This window comes from Choloepus didactylus, chromosome 1 (assembly GCF_015220235.1).
Source record: "Choloepus didactylus isolate mChoDid1 chromosome 1, mChoDid1.pri, whole genome shotgun sequence".
Lineage (NCBI taxonomy): Eukaryota > Metazoa > Chordata > Mammalia > Pilosa > Megalonychidae > Choloepus > Choloepus didactylus.
The window spans coordinates 243,690,031-243,715,191 of record NC_051307.1 but is presented as its reverse complement, the minus strand read 5'-3'; the positions used below and the strand labels follow the sequence as shown (position 1 = coordinate 243,715,191).

At 48.7% G+C, this 25,161-nt stretch overlaps 1 protein-coding gene across 2 annotated transcripts in view; it reads left to right on the top strand.

Moving 5' to 3' along the window:
• Positions 1-25,161, top strand: part of FGD5 (FYVE, RhoGEF and PH domain containing 5) — a 148,510-nt gene that overhangs the window by 73,323 nt on the left and 50,026 nt on the right. For both annotated transcript variants that reach the window (XM_037802593.1, XM_037802591.1), the window contains exons 3-5: positions 951-1,083; positions 14,923-14,981; positions 15,094-15,124. In XM_037802593.1, the coding sequence (XP_037658521.1) occupies positions 951-1,083; positions 14,923-14,981; positions 15,094-15,124 (223 nt within the window). The remainder of the gene's footprint in view (positions 1-950; positions 1,084-14,922; positions 14,982-15,093; positions 15,125-25,161) is intronic.

Genomic DNA, 25,161 nt, shown 5'->3' with positions numbered 1-25,161 from the left:
TTTTAATTCCTTGGGCATGCCCAGCTCTGTGCTGCCTCAGTGGCTTTACACATGCCCCTTTCTATGTCTGGAACACTTCTCTGTGCTGTCACAAGGCTGGTTCCTTCTCCTCCTTCTGGTCTCAGCTTCAGAGAAACCCTCCCTGACCTATCGAAGTGATTTCCCCTTGTTATTCTCTCTGAACACACCTCATCTGACTCCTTCACTTATCATACTTTGTGATCATACAGTAGTAGCTTACTTTTTGAGAGGAGGAACCGTATTTGCTTTTTTCACCGGTGTGTTATTGTACCCAGTGCCTGGTCCGTGCCTGGCTCCATGCCTGCTATAAAGCAGGCAGTAGGTAAGCATTTATTGGATGCATGTATAAATTATTTAAGAGTCACAGTTATGTAAGGATGAGATGGTTAGCACACCTGTATGAGCTTTCTAAGCATTGATCCGTACAGCACCTGCCAGGAAGGTGAGACAGGATTCATTGTCCCCATTTAGTCGAGGTGGAAACTGATACCCTAAGGGTTGGGTCTTGTCCATCCTCTAGCTAATGGTGTGGCTGGGACAAGGGGCTCATCCCAGGCCGTCTCCTGCATCATCACATCCCTATTCATGCCGGAGAACGTGGCCACCTTGAGGACTGATCTGGTCGTCTGACCACGCCAGCCACATCCCCAGGCCAGTCATATTTGACATCTCTTGCCTTCATCGTAGATTGTTTGAACCTTCCTTCAGCCTTGCAGCCTGCCTCGTGCCTAACAGGGAGATATGTCTGTCTCCTTTAGACCAGGGTTCTTGCAGGGTATTACTCGTTTCTGAGTCCTGTGAAGGGCACAGAGCTTTGTCCATGGGGGCACTTATTCATGGCTTGTGGCATCACCCCAAAGCTGTCCTGTTTGCTTTTCCTTAGCTGGACAAGGAGTTCTAACCCTCTCTCTCCCCTGCTCTGACCGCAGCGCCTACACAGAACCATACAAGGTCTGCCCCATCTCATCGGCAGCCCCCAAAGAGGACCTCACGTCAGATGAAGAGCGAGGAAGCTCGGAGGAAGAAGAAAGTGCTCCAAGAGACCCTAGCCTCACCCCCAAGGTAGGGCAGCCTCTCCGGGTGGGGGGCTGGTGGGATGTGGAGGTCAGAGGTGTGAGGGATAGAGAAAGGAAGTAAAGGGTCTGCTTCACTCACTCTTGATGCAAACAGCTGGCCACGAGCCAGATACAGAGGCTGAGTCCCCCAGCAGCTGGGGCTGCAGCCTTAGGAACACGTCCTCCTGCGCCTGAGGATGTCTGGGGTTTTCCAGAGTCCCTGGGGAAGAAGTGGAATGGAGCTGTCTGATTTGATTCAAGACAGACCTGGATTTCCTAGGCTTCAGTTTCCTCCTCTATAAAGTGGGAATCATCCTGAATGTGAGATGAGTTAAGGGATATAACTGAGCTTTGTTAAGTGGAAACAGAGTTTTAGAATGAAAGCTGGTTTCCCCTTACCACTCATTAATCCCGTGAGGGGATGGGGCTGGTAAAAGGGGCATTATTTGTCTGGAGTTGGATGGTGAGTTGGGGCCCAACTCCCACTGAAGAACCAGGCCTTCTTGCTGGTCACCAGTGCATCACCCCTTTGGACCCCCCCAAAAACACAGAAACTAAAAAGATTATGTGACTATAAAGAGTTAACCACAAAATAATGGCAATGATAATATATGCATGTTCTCATGAAGAGCCCAGCTTCACTTCCATTCGTTTCCATGATCTTAGTCCATTCACACAACTGTTCTTCAAGCTGGGAATTGTTTCCCACAGTTTACATTTGCAGAGCAGGTTAGAGAAGTGAAGAAGGGGTCCAGAGTCATGAAGCTGGCACGTGGCATCACCCGGGAAACATCACAGGGTGATGGGGCTGGGGGTTTAGACCACAGGAGACCCCCCTGCTGCAGGGGTGACAGACTGGGAAGGTTGAGGCCTGCTTGAAGTTCTCCCCTTCCCATCTTCTGGGCCCCTCTCCTGTCAGTCAGAGAGGAGCTGGGGAGACAGGGAACCACAGCCTACCTACATGACAAACATCCCTTCAGGCAGTTTGTCACATTGATTAAAGAAGACTGCTGAATGTGGAATCACTTAGCAGAAGTGCCCGGCACTTACCAAGCATTTGATAAATGGTGATGCCTTTCATTTTGTTTTCATGCACTTAATTTCTTTTAAAAATTCATGTATCTCTCCAGCATTTTCATAAAGTTATGTGCCACCGAAGAGGGGTAGAATAAACTACACTGGCTCCTCCTCTTCTCCTTTCCTTTCCTTCTCATTTCCTTCTCCCTCTGTCTCCTGCTTCAACCCTTCCCCCATACTCTTTTCTCTTTTCCTCATGTCCCTGTGTCTTCCTCTCTAGACAAGATGAGCACCTGCTCTCTGCTGGGCCCCCTCCTCAGAGCGTCCATTTTGGTTATGTCTGACTCCTTACAACAACTTCACAGTAGGTGCCATTGTCCCTTTTTACCACGGAGGACACAGAGGTTCAGAGAGGCTAAGTCACTTGCCCAAGGTCACACTGCTCTCGACTGGTGGGGTTTGGACTCAAACCCAGGCCTGGCTGGCTCCAAGTCCAGTGTCGTTGGTTTGTTTTTCACTGCAGTGCTTGGGCGGTCTTCTCTTATCGCTCTACTCCACCCCTCCCTCCCAAGAAGGAATTCCTGGTTTCCTGTGGGGGGAAGGGAGGGGAGCCTTGAGTTAGCACTGCCCATTTGGAGCTGGTGTGGGCTTTTCTGGGCATGCCTGGAGTCCTGGAATCTAGAAGCAGAAAGGGATGGTTGCCATCAGGGATTCGTCCCCCTCAGAAGCTGGGAGTTGGGCCTGGGTACCAGCTCTGGGAGATCTGAAGGAGTTTGGGGGAGCTGTGATACCTCCTACATGTGACTTTTTGCACCAGAGGGCACCCCCACCCCATAATGGTCTCCTACCACGGTCTCCGAGTTCTCTTGTTTAAACCTTTCTCTGGGACCACCTACATTTCCTTCTGTAGCTGCATTCTTGCTGGCACATCTCTGCAAGGGGCCTCAGTTTCCCCATTTCTAAAATGGGGCATTCATAGTAACTGCCGGGCTGTGGGAAGGTTGGAAGAAAACCTAGATGTGATGTGCCAGGCACATTGTAGGGGGGCTAATAATGACCTACTGCGTCTGAATCTGGGAGGCAGAAGGGGCGTGGGAGAAGTCAGGGTGAAGTCCTAGGGTCCAGGGCTTGGGTGGTCTTCTAGGTCAGCTTCCCAGCCTTTGGGTCTCCAGCTCGCTGCTTGGACACCCCCAGGAATAGGGAACTTGCAGGAAGCAGGGTAGTGTAGGCAGTAAGAGGTTCAAACCTTGCTAGCTGAGTGACCTGGACAACCTGCTTGACCTCTCTGTTCCTCAGTTTCCCCTTCTGTGAAACCGGGATAACAATAGCAGAACCTCCTTCAGAACAGTTATGAGAGCAAATAAGTCTAAGGAGACTTAGAACAATGTGTGACACATGGGAAAAGAACATGCAAAGGTCAGAGCTGTTAGGTGAGAGCCTGGCCAGAACGGGAAAGCAGCTTACCCGAAGTCACAAGGTCACACAGGGCTCAACAGTGACATTGTCAGGGGTCCTGGAACTGAGGCAGCTCCTGCCTGGGATGAGGGGTCTTAGATGTGTCCTGCTGGGGCCGGAGCCAGGCAGAGGCAGTGGTCAGCTGGGGGTGGGGTCTGTGGAGAGAGCCAGGGTCAAAGACAGGAGCAACCCATGATTCTAGGAGCAGAATGAGAGGTGTGCAGCTCTGGACTCCATTGGCTTGGGTGCAGGCCGGTTCATTATATGGATCCCAACCTTCTCATCTTCAAAGTGGGAATTGAGCATCCCTGACCTTCTACCCCCTCATGCATCTTTATGAGGCTTGTGTGGTGTACGTTCTATCCACCCACCCATCCATCCATCCACCCACCTTTCCATCCATCCACCCATCCATCCTTCCACCCATCCATCCATCCATCCATCCTTCCACCCGTCCACCCATCCATCCACCCATGTATGTACGTTTGTATCTATCTATCATCTATCTTTCTTTCTGTCTGTCTGTCTTCTGAATATTTAAGAGCACGTTGCACGCATCATGTTCCTTAAACTCTGAATATTTCCATGTACATTTCCTAAGAATAAGTATACTCACGTAACCATCTTAAGTGCAGTCATCAGTTCAAGAAATTTAACGTTGATATAAAGCTAACGGTCTGTATTCCAAGTAAAAATTAAATTTTAATTGCACAAGTCATGCTCTAATAGATCTCCTTGTAAAGTATTAAATCATTATAAGTAAGGGTTAACTCCTCTTGGGCACTTGTTCCTAATCGCTGTCCCCTTGAGAGGAAACTGGTATGCAGTTTGGTGTGCATCCTTTCAGAATGTTTTCCCTGCATTCACCTACATATGCAATGATGAGTGAAAAATTGGTTGTATTGTTGGCGGAGTTGTTATTTTTTCATAAAGTATATCAGACTATAAGGATCATGGGGTAACTTGGTTGGGTTCTTTCAACCATATCTTAAGAGATTTTCCCACATTGGTTCATAGGGCTCCAGGTTATTTTTTTTTAACTGCTGCATCATATTCTGTTTTATGGAAGTGTTGTAGTTTATTTAGCCATCCCCCTGCTAAGGGACATTTACAGTGTTTCTGACTTTTTTGCTTTACCAACAGCCTTGCAGTGACGATTTTCTCTAGGGTAGATACCCAGAAGGAGATCGGCAGATCAAAGAGCAAGCACATTTTTTTTTTCCTTTTAGTATCTGCTGCTAGGTTGAACCCCTGAGGGGCTGGTAAAGTGTACACACTCAGCATTCCAAAATTACTGAGCAGAATCAAAGGGAGATTTCAAGAGTTTGTGATCTTTTCCAGCTCCTTTTTTTTACCTGTAGAAATTTAGTTGAAGGGCGGGAGTATCTTTGACTTCTTATTCTTTTGTCCTCCACAGTTGTCTGAAGATTCTTTTTCTCCTTAAGGCAAGGACCCCTGCTCTCTGTGCCTCACTCACATCCTCTGGGGAGTGGGAGCTAAATTTCCCATCTTCTCAAAAGCACCAACCTGGGGAAGGTGTGGGGAATTAGTGGAATCGCCCCCTAGGAGCCTCGGAGGAATGATTAGGGGTGGGCAGTGAGCCCCACCCTTCCCAGATGTTTCGGGGTAACCAAGCCAGGAGGGGAGCGGTTTCTGGAGCTGGACAGGAAGCCGAACCCAACCGGTCCACCCACGCGTCTGACCTCTCCTGCTCCCCCACACATAGGCACACAAAGAGTGTGTAGGCTGAAGGAAAGAGGGGAGGGAAAAAAATAAAAGGAAAGCAAAAAGGGCTTAAAAATAGATCTAGTCCAGAACGAGAGACATTCAAAGGCTGGCTGGCTCCTGGGCCCTCCCTGACAATGAGCCCTATTTGCAGACTGATGGGGGATTTTCAAGCGAAATACCAGCTCCCCGGAGACCAGCCCAGGAGCCTGCGGCCCCTCCCAGGGAGCCCCTCCCTCGCCTGAGTCTCCTGGCCACGTTTCCCTGCCTTCTTCTTGGAATAGACCTTTCTGGTCATGACGCCCGTCCTGGTTCCTTGCCCACGCAGGTCACATCTTCCACAGCTGAGACCACATGCCTTGCCCTTCCCGAGACCTCTGCTCCTGCCCCAGGTCCAGTCAGCCTGGGCTGGAGCTTTCTGGCTGACCTGGAGGCCTGGGCCCAGGGACAGGGCCTTATATTGTTCCTTGCATCTGCAGCCCCAGCTTGATCATTCACTTGAGCACTGGGGGCAGTCCCCAGACTGGGTTAAAACCTTTGTGTGCTTTCTCCATGCCACAGGCTTCTGAACCAAGTCGTGTGGCCATCACATTGGATTGGCTGCAGTCTCACCTCTCCTAGTCCCTGGGGAGGCGGTTCTAAACCTTTGTCAACTTCCTCTGGCTGCAACCCCATTCTGCTCATTCTTGGAAAACGTCCTCGGCTCCTTTCTAATGTGAACTCCCTCCCCTGTCCACGTCTCTTCTCTCTCTGTCTTCACTAAGTTACTCCCCCAGCCCCACTCTTGTTTCCACATAAATTTGCTTTTTTAACAAGTATGTACTGAGTGCCTGCTATGTGCCGAGCACATTTCTGAGACAATCAGACCAGCTCCCTGCCCTGGTGGAGTTTACATGCCAGAGCAAGAGAACAATAAGCCAGAACACTCATAAGGGGGATTTAGGTCTTGATAAGTGCTACAAGAACAAAACAAAACAAAAAGCATAGTGATGGGGATGGGGGTGGAGAACTCCTGGAGCCAGGAGAGGGAGGATACTTTAGGCTGGGAGGTCAGGGAAGGCCTTTGTAATGAGGAGAAAACATTTGCGCAGGGAGCCAAATAGTGTGAGGGAACAAGTCACAAGTCACGTGAAGATCTAGGAACAGGGCATTCCAGGCAGCTGCAAAGGCCCTGGGGCGAGGACAAGCTGCAGGTTGCAGTAACAGAAGGTCAGTGTGGTTGAAGCAAAGAGAGGGAGGGGGAAAGTAGAAAGAGGAGGGGCTAGAGAGGATCTTCAGGTCTTTCCTCAGCCCACAAACCTAGTCAAGTCTTCTCCACCCATCTGCCTCCTTTGCAGCTGTCATGCATGCTGCAGAATCTTCAGCCTCCATGATCCGGGCTTCCGTCTACTGATGAGGGCTTCCCCACACTGTCTGCTTCAGGCCCCAACTTACTCAGCCCCTGAGCCTCACTTTGAGCTCTCCTTGGGAACTCCTTGGCTTTGCTGGCAGTGTCCTCGTCCAGCTCTGTCTCCTCCTCCACATTAGGCATTTCCCAAAGACTGACTGCTGCCCCCCGCCTCCCAGCCTCAGGCGACCCATTCCAGGCCAGCTGCCAGCTCTACACAGATGATATTCATAGAGCTGAACTTCTGCCTGACCCCTCTCTGGAGCCCCACACTGAAACTCACAGCTGCCCTTTGGGGTCCTTCTTAGAAGTGCCACAGAGCCACAGACACCTCATACTCAACACATCCTAAACTGAGCTCGTCATCTTCCCATCCTCCCAGCCTGCTTCCTTTATGTCTATTTTCCTAGCCATTGGCCCTGGATTTGTAAGAGCTGAATCCTTGGCATTTCATCTTCTATTGCTGTGTCGTAATCATGGGTTAACTAATAGACACCCAGGCCTTTGACTAGGCATCATGAAGGATACAAAAAGGAGTTCTTTCTGTTCTTTAAACCCACCCCAGGGCCTTTGCACGTGCAGTTTCTTCCACCTGAAACGCTTCCTTTGCGTAGCTGGCTCCAGGTCTCAAGTGAAATGTCACCTCCTCAGAGAGGCTGCCCTGATCCCCTGCTGTTCTGTGTTGGAGGACTTCTGTTAATTTTCTTCCTTATACTTATCTCAAGCCATAATGATATTCTTTCTTTTTTGTTTACTTGCATATTGTTTGCCTTTCCCCATCAGATTAACTCCAGGAGAGCAGGGGCTATGTTTGTCTCCCTCAGGTTGCTGTTCTCACTATCTGGCATCTAAAAAATTATTCAATAAATATCTCTGAATAAACTAATAAGTGAATGAATGCATTAGACTCGGTTCCTGCATAAGTAACGAAAACAAGACTTAAATGCATGACAGTTTAGTAAAGTAAGAATATTTTTTTGGCTCAGTATAATTTACTTTGCATAGTAAGTGGCAAATTAGAGAATGAAAAAGCTACTCATATGGTAATTTTTAAACTGAACATTTTATGTTTTATGTACTTTTCTGAATGTTATATCCCACAATGAAAAAAAAAAGAAAAAGAAAAGAAAAAAAAGCAAATCAAGGCTGCCCATGAGATGGAACAGTTGTGATGCAACCCCAGAGTGAGCTCTCAGCTGTGTGAGGTGAAGGATGAACAGTGTTCGAGTTCCAGGTCTTAGGAGCCAGTGTAATCAGGGAGGCTTCCAGGAGGAGGTGAGGTTGAACTGAGCCTTGAAGGAGAAGTAGGACTTAGTTAAGTGGAGAGGAAAAGGAGGGTTTACAGGAGGGAAGAATAGATAGGAGAAAAGTGTGGAATCCCCCTATTGGCTGGCTTTTTGAGATCATGGCTGGCCCTTTCTTGAACCAGGGTAAGATGGTGAGGACAGGAAAACTGCATCTTGGATGTGGTATACTGGCAACACATGGCTCTTCTTTGCTGTCACACAATGGGAGCTTGCCAGTCACTATCAAGCTGCTTTCTTGGGATTCTAGATGAGAGAGCTGAAGGGGCATTTAGAGACCATCTTGTTTTATAGGAAGGAAAACTCGAGCTCGTAAAGGGGCCGTCATCTGCTTGGGGTTGTTCAACAAGTTGGAGGCATAGCCAGAAGTAGTATCAGGTCTCCTGACACCTCATTCAGGGCTTTCTAAGACAATATGCTGTGTCTGTTAATTTATTACAAACTTCAGCCAGAAGATTCAGAAGACCAAAGATTCTTTCCAAAATTAAGAGTGTTCTGAGAAGCAGACTGAACCCAGGCTCACACCAGTCTGTCTTCAGGAATGAGAATAAGGCAGGGAGTCAGCATGAGTCTGGAAGCCAACTCACTGCTTGGTTTTGGAGAAGCCAGTGGGGGCCTCTGTTTGCTTCTGCCATGTGTCCTTCCTTGTCCCGGTGAGTGGTGTACTCTCCTTCCCTCCCCATCCTGGTCCCCTCCCTGCCACAGGGAGCCCAAGAAACAACTGGAATAAAAAAATGAGCCACTCCTGTCTCTGAATTTCCAAGCAGCCGTTGAAGGCTGTGCTAGAAATCTTGATCTCAAGACTGAGGAAGAGGGTGACATCTGTGGCTGTGGTTTTTAAACTGTATATTTTATGTTTTATGTACTTTTCTGAATGTTATACCCCACAATGAAAAAAAAAGAAGAAAAAAAGCAAACAAAGGCAGCCCATGAAATGGAACAGTTGTGACGCATCCCCAGAGTGAGCTCTCAGCTGTGTGAGGTGAAGGATGAGCAGTGTTCGAGTTCCAGGTCTTAGGAGCCAGTGCAATCAGGGAGGCTTCCAGGAGGAGGTGAGGTTGAGCTGAGCCTTGAAGGAGAAGTAGTACTTAGTGCTCCTGTCTCTGAGTTTTCAAGCAGCCATTGAAGGCTGTGCTGGAAATCCTGATCTCAAGACTGAGAGAAAGGGCGATGCCTGTGGCCGTGGTGCCAGAGGAGCTTCCCAGACAGGGTCCTCCTGGAGTCTGGTGCTACCTGCATGTTTGGCTTCCTGAGGACTCTCCCTTCTCCAGATGCGACTTCAGAATATAGTCTCAGAAGAGGTCCCAAATATTGGATCTCCAGCACTTCCACTCCCAGGGAACCTGAAAACACTGAAAACATTATAAAGACTTCCCCAGTGCTCCAAACATTCATGGAAGGTAACTTCCTCTGTCTCTCTAGATATGAATGCTTTGGTGGTTGTTTTTTCCTCTTTTTTTTTAGAGCAGCTGTGTGGCTGAGGAATCTGGCAAATTTGGGGCATGGGAGGTACCTTCCTTGATGTTCTTCCCTCTCCCTCCAACCCCTCAAATTTAGCATGTAACCTAGAAACAGGCGGTTATTGGGACTGTGGGGGAGTTCTGGGTGCAGGGAACTGCAAGACCAAAGAAAGCCCGTAGATGGGAAAAAAGTAGGATGAATTTAAGGTATAAAGTTTAGTTCCATATGGCATGAAAGAATACAGTGGAGGTGACCGGAAAGGGTCTTTGGGCTGGTTTGCACTCAGAGGGTCTCCTTCTGAGCTCTGGGGAGCCCCTGGAGGATGTGAGCGATGCAGAATGTGGTCACCACGGAACCGGATGGACGGGGGTGGGTGAAAGAGTGGAGCTCGTGGTGTTCACAGGCAAGTGTAGTCGGGGGCAGGGAGGGGGATGGGGAGCTTAGGTCTAGGATGGGAAAACAGAAGCCTGCAATTTCAGGGGCAGAGTGGTTCTGAGTTCAAGGGGTGACAGAAAACTGAGCCAGACGCTGAGACCTCGGGGACCTGGGGCTGGGGGGGGTGGGTGGGGTGGACAAGGGTGGAAAGAAAGAGGCTGTTGTTCCAAGGCTGAGCAGATTTAAGTGCCAAGAGGCCCTCAAGTGGGGAGATGTGATGAAAGAGGGGGCTTGTTCCTTCCTCTTCCGCAGACAGGACACCGTGGAGAAAGATTACATGGCCCTTGGACATTCCAGGGGCCGTCCCGATGGACAGGCCGTTAAGACTGGGGTTCACAGTTCTGCTTCTCAAGAGGCTGCGAGAGAGCCTTGTGCAATGCTAGTGCTAGTAATAGAACAATAACAATAATACGAGGATGAAAATACCATGCACCTCGCTATGGCTTTATGTAGCTCCTTGCTAGTTATGAAGAAATTTTGTGTCTACAATCCTACATGGTCTTTTTGACATCCTCTAAAACAGCCCTTTTCAAAGTTTTTGGTCTCAGACCCCTCCACTATCTCAAAAGTAATTGAGGACTCCAAAGAGTTTTTTGGTAATATGAAATACATCTATCAGTATTTATCACACTAGAAGGTAGAACTGAGAAAATGTTAAAACTTGTATCTATTAAAATTCATTTAAAAATAATAAAACCATTGCATGATAACATAAATATCATTTTGTTATTTAAAAAAAAAAAACCTCTATTTTCCCCAAACAAAATAAAATTAGCAAGAAGAGTGGCATTGGTTTTACATTTTTGCATATATCTTCAATGTCTGGTTTGACAAAAAACAGCTGGGTTCTCGGTCTGCTTCTGCATTCAGTCTGTTGGAATCGTTGTTTTGCTCGACTATGTGAAGGAAATTCAAGCTCAATATGTAGTTGGAAAAGGGAGGGCCTCACAGACACCCTGAAAGGATCCCAGGGAACCCCAGGGGTTCTCCGGCCACACGTTGAGAACTGCTACTCCAGAAGGATGCTAAGCATCCGCAGTTTATAGTTGGGGAAACCGAGGCATGGAGACAGAGGACAAGGATCCCTGACTCTTTCTGCGACCTATCGTTTAGCTGTGAGGTTCCTTGAAAGAAGGACTAACCTCTCAACCTGCCCTGCTCTCAGAATAGCGGAGTATTGAACCAGCAAGTTGGCCTGGGGCCTGGGGAGGCAGCCCTGAGGAACCGAGGCAATAAGCTTCCTGGGCCGAGGGCTGAGGGGCCACCGGGTGTTAACAGCCCACAGCCTCTGTCTGAGACAAGCGATAGCAGAGGCCCTGGGACCCCCCACTCCCCACACTCCTGGGAGGAACCCTGTTCCCAGAAGTCTGTCCCTGGACACTGCCGTCAACTGCGGAGTTCATTTCCTGGTTAAACAAACATCAATATTAAATGGCCCAGTTGGGCAACGCCCAGTAACAGCTTCGGAGGAGCTCCGGGCACATGACTTGGCTGAGTTTCCTCGATCCGTCTGGGGAAGACACATCCATCATCAGCAGAGTCCTAGCCGGACTGCCCTTGCAACCCGCCCAGAGCCTGCCCGTCTGGCAGGAGGGACGTGCCGAGGGGCCCGTGCCCCGACCCTACCAGAAATCTGTCCCTGACAGCTTGGCGATTGTAACAATGGGGATGACGATAACTCTGCAGTGTGGGTAGGGCGTGTCCCCTGCCATCCATCATCCCGTCTCATCCTTGCACCCTGTTTTCCAGAGGGGAAACTGAGGCACCTAAGAGGCATTTGCCCAGGATCCCCCCGTCTGTTGTGGCCTGGCTGGGATGATCATACAGTTCTGAGGCCAGAGCTGAGGACAGACTATTAGCCCTGGCTGCCTTCTGGATTGCTAGACTTGTATTACTGCCCTTTTCCATGTGGATGAAGAATAGGGGATTCCAGTTTAAAAAACCCACCATCTCTAATGAGCTGGAGTCTCATTTACAGAGTGCTTACTAAGTGCCAGGCACACTGCTAAGTGCTTGGACTTTGGGGCCGGACTACCTGCGTTGGAATTTTGGCTCTGCCCCTTACCAGCAGTGCTGTGGGCAAACGGTAGGACTTTTTGTCTTCAGCTTCCCCGTCTGTAAAATGGAGATAATAATAGTACCTACCTCACAGGTTGTTGTGAGGATTCAATGAGCTAATGCACTGTAGAGGCTTGGAATCATCCTTAGCACACAGCAAGTGATAGATAAATGCTCTATTTTATATATTACCATTAAGTAGGCATTATTATTGTTGTCATCATCCTTGTTATCCCTACTGTATAGATGAAGCTCAGGGAAGGAATAACTTGCCCAAGGGCATAAGGATAGGAAGGGGTGGAGCCCAGGATTTGAGCCCAGGTCTTCCAAACCCAAAGCTGGGGCCCTGGACATCCTCCTAATGGCGAGGGAGAATTGACTCACAGGCTTCAGCATGCTGGAGGTTATCTCGTTCTTTGTCCTCATTTCAGCTTTCCTGAGCCTCATCCTTTCCCTACAAAATAATTCCCTTTGTAGAAGCTTCATCACAGGGCTTCTTAAGCTGTTGAGGGCCTGTCCTGGCAGAACAAGTCTTGCTTTGCGAGGGTTTTGTCCATGAAGACATATCACATGTGGGACTCTGCAGGAGCTCCTGCCCTGGGTGGTGTGAGCTCTTCTGGTCCTCCGGGCCCTGCGCTGGCCCTGCAGATGGAGCGGCCAGACGGTGAGTCATGATCTGGCGTCCCTGGGAAGGCGGCAGGCCAGGTGAGGGCCAGAGGCCTCGGCAAGCCTCGCGACCTTCCGTCCCACTCCTTGGATGCTAGGACACCCCAGCCTGAGAGGCAGGAGGGATGTGGAAGGGAAGCTAACCATGTACCTGCGTTTAGCCTCCTACCGGGCCCTACACGCTCCTAAAGCCCTTTGCTTCTTAGCTGAGAAACTATTAGGGATGGATTAGCTAGGGAAGAGAACTCTTTAATGAGCACCTTCTACATGCCAGTCACTTGCATTTCATCAGTATATTCAAATATTTTTTGAGCATCTACTGTGCACAAGGTTAATATTAGGTAATGCGACTGTTATTATCAAGAAAAATACAGCAAGGTAAAGAGTTAGAGCCGTGGTCCGTGGTACTCAACCGGGAGTGAGAGCCCTCCCCCCACCCCAGGGGACATTTGACAGTGCCTGGAAACAACTGGAGTTGGGTGCTCCCGTCATCAAGTGGGCAGGTAGCGTGGTTGTGGGTGGCCACGCTGAGGATGGGACTTCTGAGCAGAGACCTGAAGACATCAGGGTCTGGGGAAGGGCATGATAAGAATAGAGGGAATAACAAGTGCAAAGGCCCTGAGGCAGGAGTGAGTTTATCAGGAAGACCAGTGTGGTGAGATCAGTTGATTATGCTCCACCTATTTCAGATGGAAAAAAACTGAGGCTCTGGGGCGATGCTTTACCAAAGGTCATGTAGTTCAACAGTCTTGGAGTTGGGATTTGAACTTGGATGTGCCCGACTCCAGCATCCATTTGCTTTCCACTCTCCCTGACTAACTTTGTCAGCTGAGAGGCTCACCCGTTGTTTTGCAGCTGAGGGCTTTCCCCTGCTTGACTCTGTAACTTTTTTTTTTCCCCTTTACCTGGGTGCATGGTTCTGTTCCTAGTACCACCTCGTAACAACAGCAATAATAATGAGAGTGAATACTCCTGTAGTGTGAAAACTTCTGTAGTGCATTGCTGCAAGTGGCATTATATGTATATATAAACTCATTTAACTCTCACAATAGGCATATGTGATAGATAGCATTATCCTGTTATTTCCATTTCACAGATAAAAAAAAAATTGAGGCATAGAGAGGTTCAAGGGCTTGTTCAACTCTTAAGAGACAGGTAGAATTTGAATCGAAGCTGCCCAGTTCCAGAGTGATCTTAACCACAAGTGTACAACTGCTATTTCCTTCACTTGACCAGCAGCTCCTCAAGTTAGCAACGAACAAGGTCCAGCCCAGAAGGGAATTTAGAGGTTACTTTGTCCCATGTGGGGGACCTTGGGCAGGGTCTCTCCGGGAGGCAGTGGCGGAGCCAGAACTGTAGCCCAGCTGTCCCAGCTGAGCACCCTCTGCCCTCCCAGCCACGCCAGCCCATTTCCAGTGTCCACCTGTGGATTCCTGTCCCAGCGTGTCTGGCGTCTGCCAGGTTTGCTGCCAGAGGCTCAGGCATGTGCCTCAGCTTCCGTACATCCTTCCTGTTTACAGACAAAAATCTCAGTTTATTCCCGGATTTTACAGGTACGGAAACCAGGGCTCAGACGGGTCAAATGGCTTATCTGCTGAGGTCATCCAACAGAGTTAGTGCTCCCCAAAGGAGTCCACCTTCACTCATTCAGTCAACAAAGTAGAACCTACTGTGTGCCGGGCACTGGTCATACAGAGGAGAAATTCACGGTCCTGGCCCTCCAGGGGAGATGAAATGGTCTCACAGCATGATAGGTGTCACGAAAGGAAGATGCACCAAGAGGATACCTAACCCAGCCAGTTCAGGGAGGGGAAATCAGGACAGACTTCTCGGAGGAGGAGACACCATGGCTAAATCTTAAAGGAGGACTGGGAGTTAGCCAGGCAGAGAAGGGGAAAAGGATACTGAAGAACCAGCATGTGCAGAAGCAAGAAGGTAAGAGAGGGCTTGCTACATTTAGAGAACCACAGGTTGTTCAGGAAATCTGGGGCGAGGCAGGGGGGAGGCAGAGTTGGTGGAATCACGATAGCGGCCATTGATTGAGCACTTATTGTGTGCCAGGCACCACGCTGAGCATTATCGCAACAGCCCTCTTGAGTTAGATGCTTTTAGCATCAGCATTTACGGATGGGGAAACTGAGGTACAGAGAGGTTAAGTAACTTGTTGAAGATCACACAGGTTAACGAGTGCCAGGGACCGGGATGAGAAACACTTGAAATTTGCCTGAGGCTGCGTGGTGGCCCAGTCTGTAAGCCCACTGCTTGTGGATCAGGGGTCTCCCTTCTGCTGCCCCCACTGATGCCTGCCCCTCCCGATGGCTCTTGTTTCCTCCCGCAGGTGGAAGGACAGTCCAGAGCGCATGTCATCGCCCAGGAACTGCTGTCCTCGGAGAAAGCGTGAGTCCCCAGGCAGCTGCCTGTGGCCTTGAACTTGTAAACAAAACATCACCCCTCCAGGGCTTATGCAGGATGGAAATTAATGCAGACTCAACCCTCTTTCCCTCTGCAGATATGTGGAGATGCTCCAGCACTTACATCTGGTGAGTTAATCATTTTAATTGTCCAAAACTAATTGCCCTTTTACAAGGCGGTGATATAGGAGGCAGAAAAGCAATGAGGAGACAGAGGTGAATTTCATTAACTGAGGCTTGGCAGCGGGCAAGCACTCACCGAGGCTTTTCGGGGAAGTCTGAATCCTGATTAATGGAGAGCTTGGTGCTTGCTGCAGGTGTGCCTCCCTGCTCGGGTGTGGGGTGCATGAGGGACAAGCTGAGGTTTCTGGAAGATTGTTTGAGGTTTTCTCAGCTCTGTGGTTGAGGAAGGTGGGCGGATGGTGGTTGAGGTGGTTGTGGGCCTTGGCTGTGTGTGCGAGTTCCTTGTTACAGGTGTACATGCATTTGCACGTGTGTGTGTGTATGCTATGTGTTTAGGTCTGAAGGTGGTGCATTTGCACAGTGAGAGAGCCACTAGGAGTAGGCAAGAGGTTTTATCAGTCACCCCAGAATTGGGGGAATAAAGCCTGAGCTAGTGGTAAAGGGATCTTCTCAACTTTGGGAGAAAGAAAGGCCAGACTCGAGGAGTGACCAGATAAATGGGCAGACTGACCACCTCTGGGCATGGCCACCCTTTACTGACTTAAATATTGCCTGGAAAGTCTCCCTCTGTGGTTGATGTGGGTCAGTTCAACTAATGTGTTTTGAACACTTGCTGAAAATGGAGGACCAGGCAGGGTGCTTCCCCAGGAGCTCTCTAGGAGTGACTGATAAGCTCAAGGAATCTGGGCAGGCTTCCCTGAGGAGGCGACGTTTGGGCCAAGTCACAGGGAGTGGTAAGGGAAGAGGGCACTCAGGCAAAGGGAGTGGCAAAGACGCGGAGATGTGGGGCGCAGGCGGACTCGGCTACCTGAGGCCCGGTGGCCGCTCCCTGCTCCTCTTGAGCTCCCTAAGCCATTTGCAGTGTTGGTGGACAGTTTAGCCTTTGATTCCAGGTTGCTTTGCATTTCATAGTAAGTCAGAGCTGGGAATGTCCACCCTGGTGGATGTGGAGGTGGTAATGTGGAGGCTCTGATGGAGTGACTTGGCCAGTGTCCTTCGGTGGCTGAGCCAGGAGGAACCCGTGGGTCTCCTAACTCCTAGCCCACTGTTCTTACACATGGCTCTTGCATCCCCAACTGCCTTTGGAGCTCCTAGGGCAGGGCACATCTCTGGATGCAACAGGGCATCCAGCAGCAAGCCAGGCCTCTTGCTGAATCCAGCTGAGGTCTATGTCAGTATCTTCACCCTGGGATTGTGTCCCCACGTGAGCAGAGAGCATCCAGCCTCAGGGAGTCCGTGCTCCCAGCCCCTCATTTTTAAGTGCCAAAGCCCTCAGGTATAAAATGTACCAGCCACCTCCACTTCATGCCTAAAAGATCTATTTAGCAAGGTCACGAAGTGTCTCTCTCCCATTTTTTCCTCTCTCTTTCTTGCTCCCGAGCTGGCAGCCTGACAGAGGGGCTGGCCTTCTTTGTTTTATGACTTTGTTAAGAGGGTTTTAACTGGGAAACTTCCATCTGTGTTTGCACTGCTTCCTGCCAGTTGGAAAGATGCTGAAACTGCTGGTAATCCATAATAATATCCTTAGGAGGGGAAAAAAAGAGAGAGAGAGAAAGAAACAGCCTATAAAAATCACAACTCATAACCTAGTTGTGGGAAATTGCGATCTGGGGCTGTATTTATGATGTCAGTGCTTAAGACGCTGAAGTGGCAGAGATCCCCCAAATGTGATCTCAAGTCCTAGCCAGGGGAGCTAGTTTTAAAGGAGACTCGTAGACATTGGGGTGTTTTCCACTGCTCCCCAACCTCGGATTCATCCATGGTGGTTAAAGTCAGCAGATTCGCTCTCAGAATTTCTTCTTAGAGATTTGATGTTATTGAAATCCCAAGGCTCCCCAGTGACAGGGAGGGGCCGACTTTTCATTCTCAACCTCCCCCTCTGGAAAGGTTCCTGGCTCCCTTCTGCTGTTGTTGGAGGTCAGGCTTGTGCTCTGGTCTCTGCCTTTGAAATTGAACTCTGGGCTTGGTGGAAGGTAGATAGAGCTAACTCAGAGGTTGCTAAAGATTCTAGTCACCCAAAATTGAATCCTAATGTTCAAGATCTTGTTTTAGTAAAGCATCTTAACTAAGAATGCTTTTTACATTTTTAAAAGGTTGTGGGGGAGAAAAAGCAAAGAAGAATACGAGGCTGAGACTATATGTGGCCCGCAAAGCCTAAAATATTTACTCTCTGGCCCTTTGCAGAGGAAGTTTGTCATCCCCTGGTTTAAAGGCTCCCAGCCATAAATACCTTCATTTACCTGCTCATCTGTCTGTACAATCCATTGCTCACCTGTCCATCTAGCCAGTCACTGGCCCACTCAGCTGTCCTTTCATCTGTCCTAATGACACCACCATTCCATGCACCCATTCATTCCCCCTGCTCATATTACTCAGTTATCTGTCTGTCCTTCCATCCATCCGTCTGTCCATCCAACCCGTTTCTTCTGGAAGGAATGTCACAGGATATTTCCAGTGCTCTAGGCACCGAGTTAGGTCTTGGAGCCCCAAAGAGGAATAACGCCAAGAACCTGCCCTTGAATAGGTCTTTCTTTTTGGGGAGAAGGGGGTGGAGATAAGGAGGAGTAATTGATATGTGAACAGAACAGTTAGCCACTCTGTGGTAAGTGTAATTGCACAGCTGCAGTTTTGTGCAATATCTGTAGGAGCACGGAGGAGAGAGAGACGAGTTCCCCTCAGAGTATTCAGGAAGGTTTGCAGAAGAGGTGCCATTGAGACTGACTTTGAAGGAGCTCACCAGGCCAGGGCCGTGATGGAGCTGGGCAGGGTGATGGCATGGGCAGAAGCTCACTGGCCTGAAAGGATACAATGTGTTTGCAGAATGGTGCACTGTCATGTTTGGTTAGAATATCAATGACTTTGGAAAGACAGGTGGGAGCTGGAATCAGAGGTCAAGTGCTTGGTCCAAAAACAAGACCAGGACCCAGTTGAGAAGTGCTTTAAATGCCAGACTAAGGATCTTATGCTCTTCCTTATATAGCGTGATATATTTTTTAGATTTTTGTTTGTAATTTTATTGAGATGTTTTCACACTTCATACAGCCCATCTGAAATATACAATCAATGGCTCACAGTATCATCACGTAGTTATGCGTTCATCAGTTCATCACCACCATGATCAATTAGTAGGTAGATATTTTGAACAGATATGGCCACTTGATGTCTTCAAGCCTCCTATCTAAAAAAAAAAAAAATCCCTCTCCGAGCAGCAGCAGAAAATTCCTATCACGGGTCACCCTTTTGGGCTGAGGCACTGAACGCCTGTTCAGAAGCCAGTGGGCTCACTGGGAGAGGTAACTCCAGAAGTTATTATCATTGGCCAATGCCCCAGGAGAGCTTTCCTCGCCCAAGAGGCCCTTCCTGATCTGGCCCCTGTCCGCCTCTCTGACACTACCTTCTACCACTCTTTTTCACCCTCTATAGCCACTCACTCCAGCCTTGCTGTTCTTGAAATACTGCAGATGCCTTTCCATCTTACAACTTTCTCACTTGCTCTTTCCTCCGACTGTAATGTTCAACCCCTGGTATTCTCATAGCCAGTTCCTTCTCTCATCAGGTCTCAGCTCAAATATCACTTCCTCAAAGAAGTGGCACCACAAAACTTAGTGTCACAAAACAGCCGTGTTATGGTGCTCACAGATTCTCAGGGCACAGTGTAGAGAGCTTGTCTCGGCTCTGCAATGTCTAGGGGACGAGGACTAGGGGCTGGAATCACCTGGAGGTGTCCTTCCTCATGCATCTGGTGGTTGGTGCTGGCTGCTGGCCAGAGCACTTCCATGTCACCTCTCCAGGTAAGAAATACGTTGCTCTCTGCATGGGCCAGTTTCGGCTTCCTCCCAGCATGGAGGCTGGGTTCCAAGAGTGAGCCTCCTAAGAGAGAGCAATGAGGAAATACATGGCATTTTTGTGATCTAGCCTCTGAAGTCAAGTAGCATCTCTTCCACCATACTCTGTTGGTCAAAGCAGTCATAAAGTCCCACCCAGGCTCCAGGGGAGGGAACATAGTTTCCACTGTTCAATGCAAGGAGTGTCAAGGTCACATTGCATAAAGAGCATGTGAGAAAGGAGATATTGTGTGGCTATTTTTGGAAAATACAATCGACCACAGAAACCTTTCCCAATAAATCTGTGTCAGTTAGGAATTGTGTTTGACTGCTAATAACAAAGACCCAATTATAATGTGTTAAAATTAATTTAGGGGTTATTCTCTTTTGTGAAAGAATTCCAAAAGTAAGAGGCCCAGGTCAAATCTGGCAGCTCCACCAAGTATCAGGGACCAAGGTTCTGTCTGTCTGTCTTCTGCATCCATTGTCAAGATTCCTTATGAATACAGGATGGCTGCTGCAGCTCCCACCATCACATTTGTGTCCTAGGCAGGAAGAAGGAGGAAGGGAGAAAAGCAAAAGTAATGCCTTCCAGCTGAATCAACTCCCTTGAAAAGCTCTCTTGAAAGCTCCACTTGACAACTTCTTCCATCTCATTGGGTTCTCCTAGATGCAAGGGAAGCTGGGTCAACTTCTAGCCAACTGATCTAATCTAGGCTTGGCTGAGTAACTTTGCTTCTTGTGTGTTCATTTTGGGACCCAGGCTGAAGGGGCAGCAGGTACCTGGGGGAAATTCTTCCCATGATGATGCCAGGAGAGCAAAAGCAAACATCACACAGCTTCTAAGATTCAGGCTCACAACCAGCACATCATCACTTCTGGCCACATCCCATTATTAGCCACAAAAAGTACCATGGCAAGGGGCACAGATAAGTTCTCCCCACCATCCCCTGCCACAATGAGGCCATTGCAGAGGTGTGAATGTGGGGAGGGCGAAGAACTGTAGCTATAATTCTGTCTTCCAGTCTGTTTCACACTTCATTTTATTTTCTTTACAGCACTTTTCACTATTTAAAATCATCTCATTTATGTATTTAATTGTTATGTTGTGTTTTCATTTTCATTCAGTTTAAAATACTTTGTAATTCCCCCCTTGGAATTTCCTCTTTGACCTGTGCATAAGAAATATGTTGCTTAATTTCCAAATATTTGTGGATTTCCCGAATTTCCTTCTCTTGTTGGTTTCTAGTTTAATTCCATTGTGGTCAGAGAATATATGTTGTATGGTTTCAATCTTTTTAAATTTACTGAGACTTGCTTTATATCCTAGCATATGGTCGGTCTTGGAGAATGTTCCGTGTGCCGTCAGGAAGAACGTGTTTCTTCCCTTAAGGGGTGGAGGGTTCTGTAGCTGTCGGTTAGAACAGGTGGGTCAATAGTGTTGTTTGAGTCTTCTGTATCCTTGCTAATTTCTGTCTGGCTGTTCTGTCCTTTACTGAGAGTGGGGTATTTAAGTCTCCGACTGTTACTGTGAAATTGTGTTCTGTCAGTGTTCGTGTCATGTATTTTGGGGCTCTGTTTTTCAGTGCTTGGTAGCCATCTGTCTTCCTCACTCACCTCTGAGCTCCTTGAGGGCCAACAGCTTGACTGTCTCCCTGTTCCCAGTGGCTTGTGATGCCTGGTGCATAATTGGTGCTCAGTAGCTATCTGTTGAATGAGTGAATGGCAGAGTGAGTCATTCCAGCAGTCCTACTCGTGTATTCAGTGGAAAATATTTCTTGAGGTCCCCTCCTGGGTGCCAGGCAGAGTTCTGGGTCCTGGGGGCCCATCAGTGAACCACAAAGGGGAGATCACTGCCCTCTAGGAGCTGACAGTCTATAAAGGGAGGCAAACAAGAAAAGGAACGGTATCCATCCAGTAATGGGGGACATACCGGGCTGTGGGGGTTCAGGGAGGCATCTGAACCCAGTCTTCTGGGTCAGAGGATTCCCAGAGGAAAACATGTCTGAGCTGAGCCTTAAGACAACAAGGAGTTAGTCAGTTGGGGGTGCAGTCAGGAAGGGCTGTTGTGGCAAAGGGACTTGCATGTTCAAAGGCCCAGAGGCCAGTTAAAGAACAGTGTGTTTGGGAACTGAAGAAAATGCAGCCTGGCTGGAGCATTGGGGTGAGGGGCCAAGCAGGGAGAGCCTTGCGATCTGGGATTGGGGGCTGGACTTGATCCCCTGGGAGGCTGTGGGGAGGCTGTTAGGGGTAATCCTGGCAGGAGGGGTGGCAGCCTGGAGTTAGAGGGAGGCAGTGGGAACAGAGTACTGCGGGCAGATTTGCGGAGTGGGTGGTGAGAGAGACGAAGGGGTCCAGACTGACCCCCGATTTCTACCTTGCTAATTCACTGAGGGTGGTAGGTACTGGGGAGGGGGGAGTGGGCATGAGGCTAGGCAAGGGGGTGATGATGAGTTTAATGCAGGGTTTGCTGAGTGTGTGGAGCTCCTGGGAAAGACATGAGTGGTCATTGGGGCACAGATGTGAATTGGAAGTGGTGGATGTAGAGATGCTAACTGAAGCTCCAGGAGTGGGTGGGGTGTCCCCCAGGGAGCGTGCAGGGTGAAGAGAGGGCTCTCCCTGTGCTGGGGAGGAGGTACCCTCAGGACTGCTGGGTTTTGATGAAGGGGCTGAAGGGACCTGGGGAGGGGGACGTTACGAAGGAAACGGGTACAGAAAGGCAAACTAGTGGCTTCATGGAACTTCCTTGTGCATGTCCCACCAGTATCACCAGCCCACTTTGCTTGGTGGTGGTAGCCACTTGAAAGGGTGTCCGCAGAGCCAGACTTCTTAAGCTGCCCTGAGAGAGAGGAAGCTCATTAAAAAGCTTTCCTTTTTCGCTGTGTAGGAGTTTAATTTGGCTGTGGCTCTAGTGTTGACATGACTGGGGCAAATGCAGGCTCTGGATTGCCTCTGTTCTTAGTACATTTATGAGTTTATCTAAATTGGTGTGTTATCAGTTTGGCCTCCCCAGTCCCCTCTTTCTTCATGCAGACAGCTCTCATTTCTCATTATAGTTTGTGCCAGTTGTGCCAGGTGCTGTGGGGAGGCAGTGAGCATTTGTTGAGCTCCTGTTGTGTACTTGGCACCTCACACATATTATCTCATTTAATTGTGTGTGCTCAATAAATATTTCTCATATCTATGAACCATTCCAAACACGAGGCTTCGACCAAGCTTACACAGCCAGTGACTGCAAAGTCCTGAGAATTGAAACAGACAGATGCATGTGGCATAATCTAGTTAGGTGGTGAACAAGTCCTAGGAGGGGGCAATTGGTGTGAGCTTGAGGAATGAGGTCAGGGAAGGCTTCCTGGAGGAGGTGGTATTGAGATGGGGATTGATGGGTGGAAAGTAGGAGCAGCAGGAACAGGTGCACTGAGGGCTTCTGAGGGCAGGGGTCCTGGAAGTGGCTGGAGGCCAGTCTTCAGGGAAAGCCTGAAGTGACATGCCCGAAGGTATTTCAAAACAGAGTCATTGGAATTTGTGAGCCCTGGCGACTGGAGCAGGACCGACATGGTGGAGGAGGTGGTTTAGGGAAGGTTGGTCTGGTGGGGTAGGTGGAAGGGGGCAGTGCTGGGGGTCCAGAAGGCTAACCCAGACCAGTCCCCCAAATAGCCTCATATGCTGGGAAAGTTAATGTGGAGCCAGGGTGACCTTATTTTCCTCAAGGTTAGAGTTTATGACTGTCTCTTACCTGTGCCTGCATTTCCATAGATGACATCAGTAAATAATTTTTGAATAGGGAGGACCGTGTTTCTGTTTCTAAGTCTTTGCCTTGCTGTGAGCACACTGATGTTTGGGGGAAATCAGAGGGAGGCAGGTAGCCCATTCAATATGAGGAAATGTGCTTTCTTTCCACCTTAAATGTGCAGAGGGTGAGCTCCCCATCTTTGGAGGTATGCACGCAGTAGCTGTTGAGGGGATCTCAGTAGAGGAGATTCCTCTTCCAGGCATGGGGCTCTTCCCTTCTATATTTTCATAAAAATCCAGGAAAAAAATTGCTTTGTGACCTTGGAAAGGTCTCTTCATCCTTAATCCATCAGTTGTTGCACCCTGAGTCTGATGAGTTTCAGTCATTTTAGCCATAGAACCTTGTTTTCAAATAGAATTTTACTCAGGACCCTAATATGAAGAGTGGATGGAAGTAGGAGAGCATTGGTTCAGAGGAGGGAAGGCCAAAGTCTGGGCTCTGCCTCCACCTCCACTGACCGTGGCTCTCCGTGGAGCACAGTGTGAGAAACACTCACCCAGATGAAAGGTTCTCAAAGTGCGGTCTCTGGACCAGAAGCATCCACGTCCCCTGAGAACTTGTGGGTAGTACATACTCTTGGGCCTCACTCAGCAACTACTAAATCTGAAACTCTAGGGGTGGGGCCAGGCCAGCTGTGCTTTAAGAAGTACTCCAGGCAATGCTGACAGGCAAGAACATTTGAAACCCACGGACAGTTGATCCTTTAAGGTCCATTCCTCCTACAAGCCAGCATCTACAGGACACTGGTCCCCATCCTTGGCTCCACACTGGTATTACCTGGGGAGCTTTAGGAAATACACTCAGGTCCCACCCTCAGAGATTTTTATTTAATTGGTCTGGGGTGCAGCCTGGTCATCAGAATTTGAAAAGCTCCCCAGGTGTTCATTCCATTTGCATCTAAGATTAAGAACCTCGTGGGGAAATAGCAAGTATTTATTAAACATTCTTGAGAACAAAGTTGGGTAAATCTGATGGTGAAACCCAAAGTGAATCAGACTGCTTAGTTGGAAGGAAAATCAAAGAAGCCTGCAGGTAAAGTTGTGTGCCCTGACCAGGCAGTGCTGTGTAAAGCCCCGGCTTTTTAGGCTGAGATGCATGTAACTCTGCCCCAGGTACCATGTGGGTGCCTGGGAGTACTTGAGGCCATGGGGTAAACATGGCATATTTTCTAAGAACCTCAGTTTTGCCCTAGAGAAGTAATTTAGAATAAGTAAAATCAGACATGGATATATTTTGGAGAAAAATGCAAAATATGCATTAATTTTTAAGTTAAAATATGAGACTTCAAAATATTCAAAGACGTTGGTGTGGCCACCTTCAGGCTACGACTCTAGATTTCTGGAGGCTGTGTGATGCTTCAGGGTTCCATATTGACTGCTGAGGTAACCCAGGAGGGCTTCATGAAGGAGGTGGCATTTAAAGGAACCTTGAAAGATGAGCAAGACATGGCCCTGATGCCAAGAAGCACAGAGCAAAGACACAGAGGCTGGCACAGAGGATTCATAAAGCAGTGGTTCTCAAAGGGTGGTTCTTGGACCAGCAGCCTCCACTCCACGTGGGAACTTGGGGGAAATTATCCAGCCCCATCCAAGACCTGTGGAATCTGAGGTGGGGTCTGGCAATCTGTGTTTTAATAAGCCTGGCAGGTGATCTGTTGCATGGTCACCTTTGAGAACCACTAATATAAAGGCTGTGGTAAGGTTTCGGAGGAAGGCTGGACCAACCTTGAAGGGACTGAATGTCAGGTCAAGGAGTCTCACTTGGCTCTAAGGTCAGAGGGAGCCAGGGAAGAGTTTGGAGCAGAAGTGAAAGCAGCGGGGAAGTCTCACTCTCCTCCCTGCTCCAGGGGCCTCAGACAACTATTTTTCTTCTTTTTATTTTCATGTAACTTACATACAGCCAGGTTGCTCAAATCATAAGGATGCGGCTCAAATTTTTATTTATACGTATACATTTGTAACCACCCTACCCAGATAGAACTTTTCTGTCATCCCAGAAAGTTCCTCTGTGCTCCGTCCCAATCAGTCACCCTCCAGCGGTGACCACTATTTTGATTTCTGCCAGCATCGATTGGTTTAGCTGGTTCTTAAACTTCATATGAGTAGAATTTTGAAGTGTATACTCTCTTGTGTCAGCTTCTGAAGCTTGACATGATGTCTGTGAGATTCATCCAGGTTTTCATGTGTATCGGTGTTCCCTTTTTTGGGGTATACCGTGGTTTGTTTATCTCTCCTTCTGTTGATGGGCATTTGTGTTGTTTCCAGTTTGGGCTATTATGAATAAAGCTGCTGTGACCATTGTTGTGTGTTGTGTGGGGAACACATGCACTTATTTCTCTCCCATATATATCTAGGATTGGAATTGCA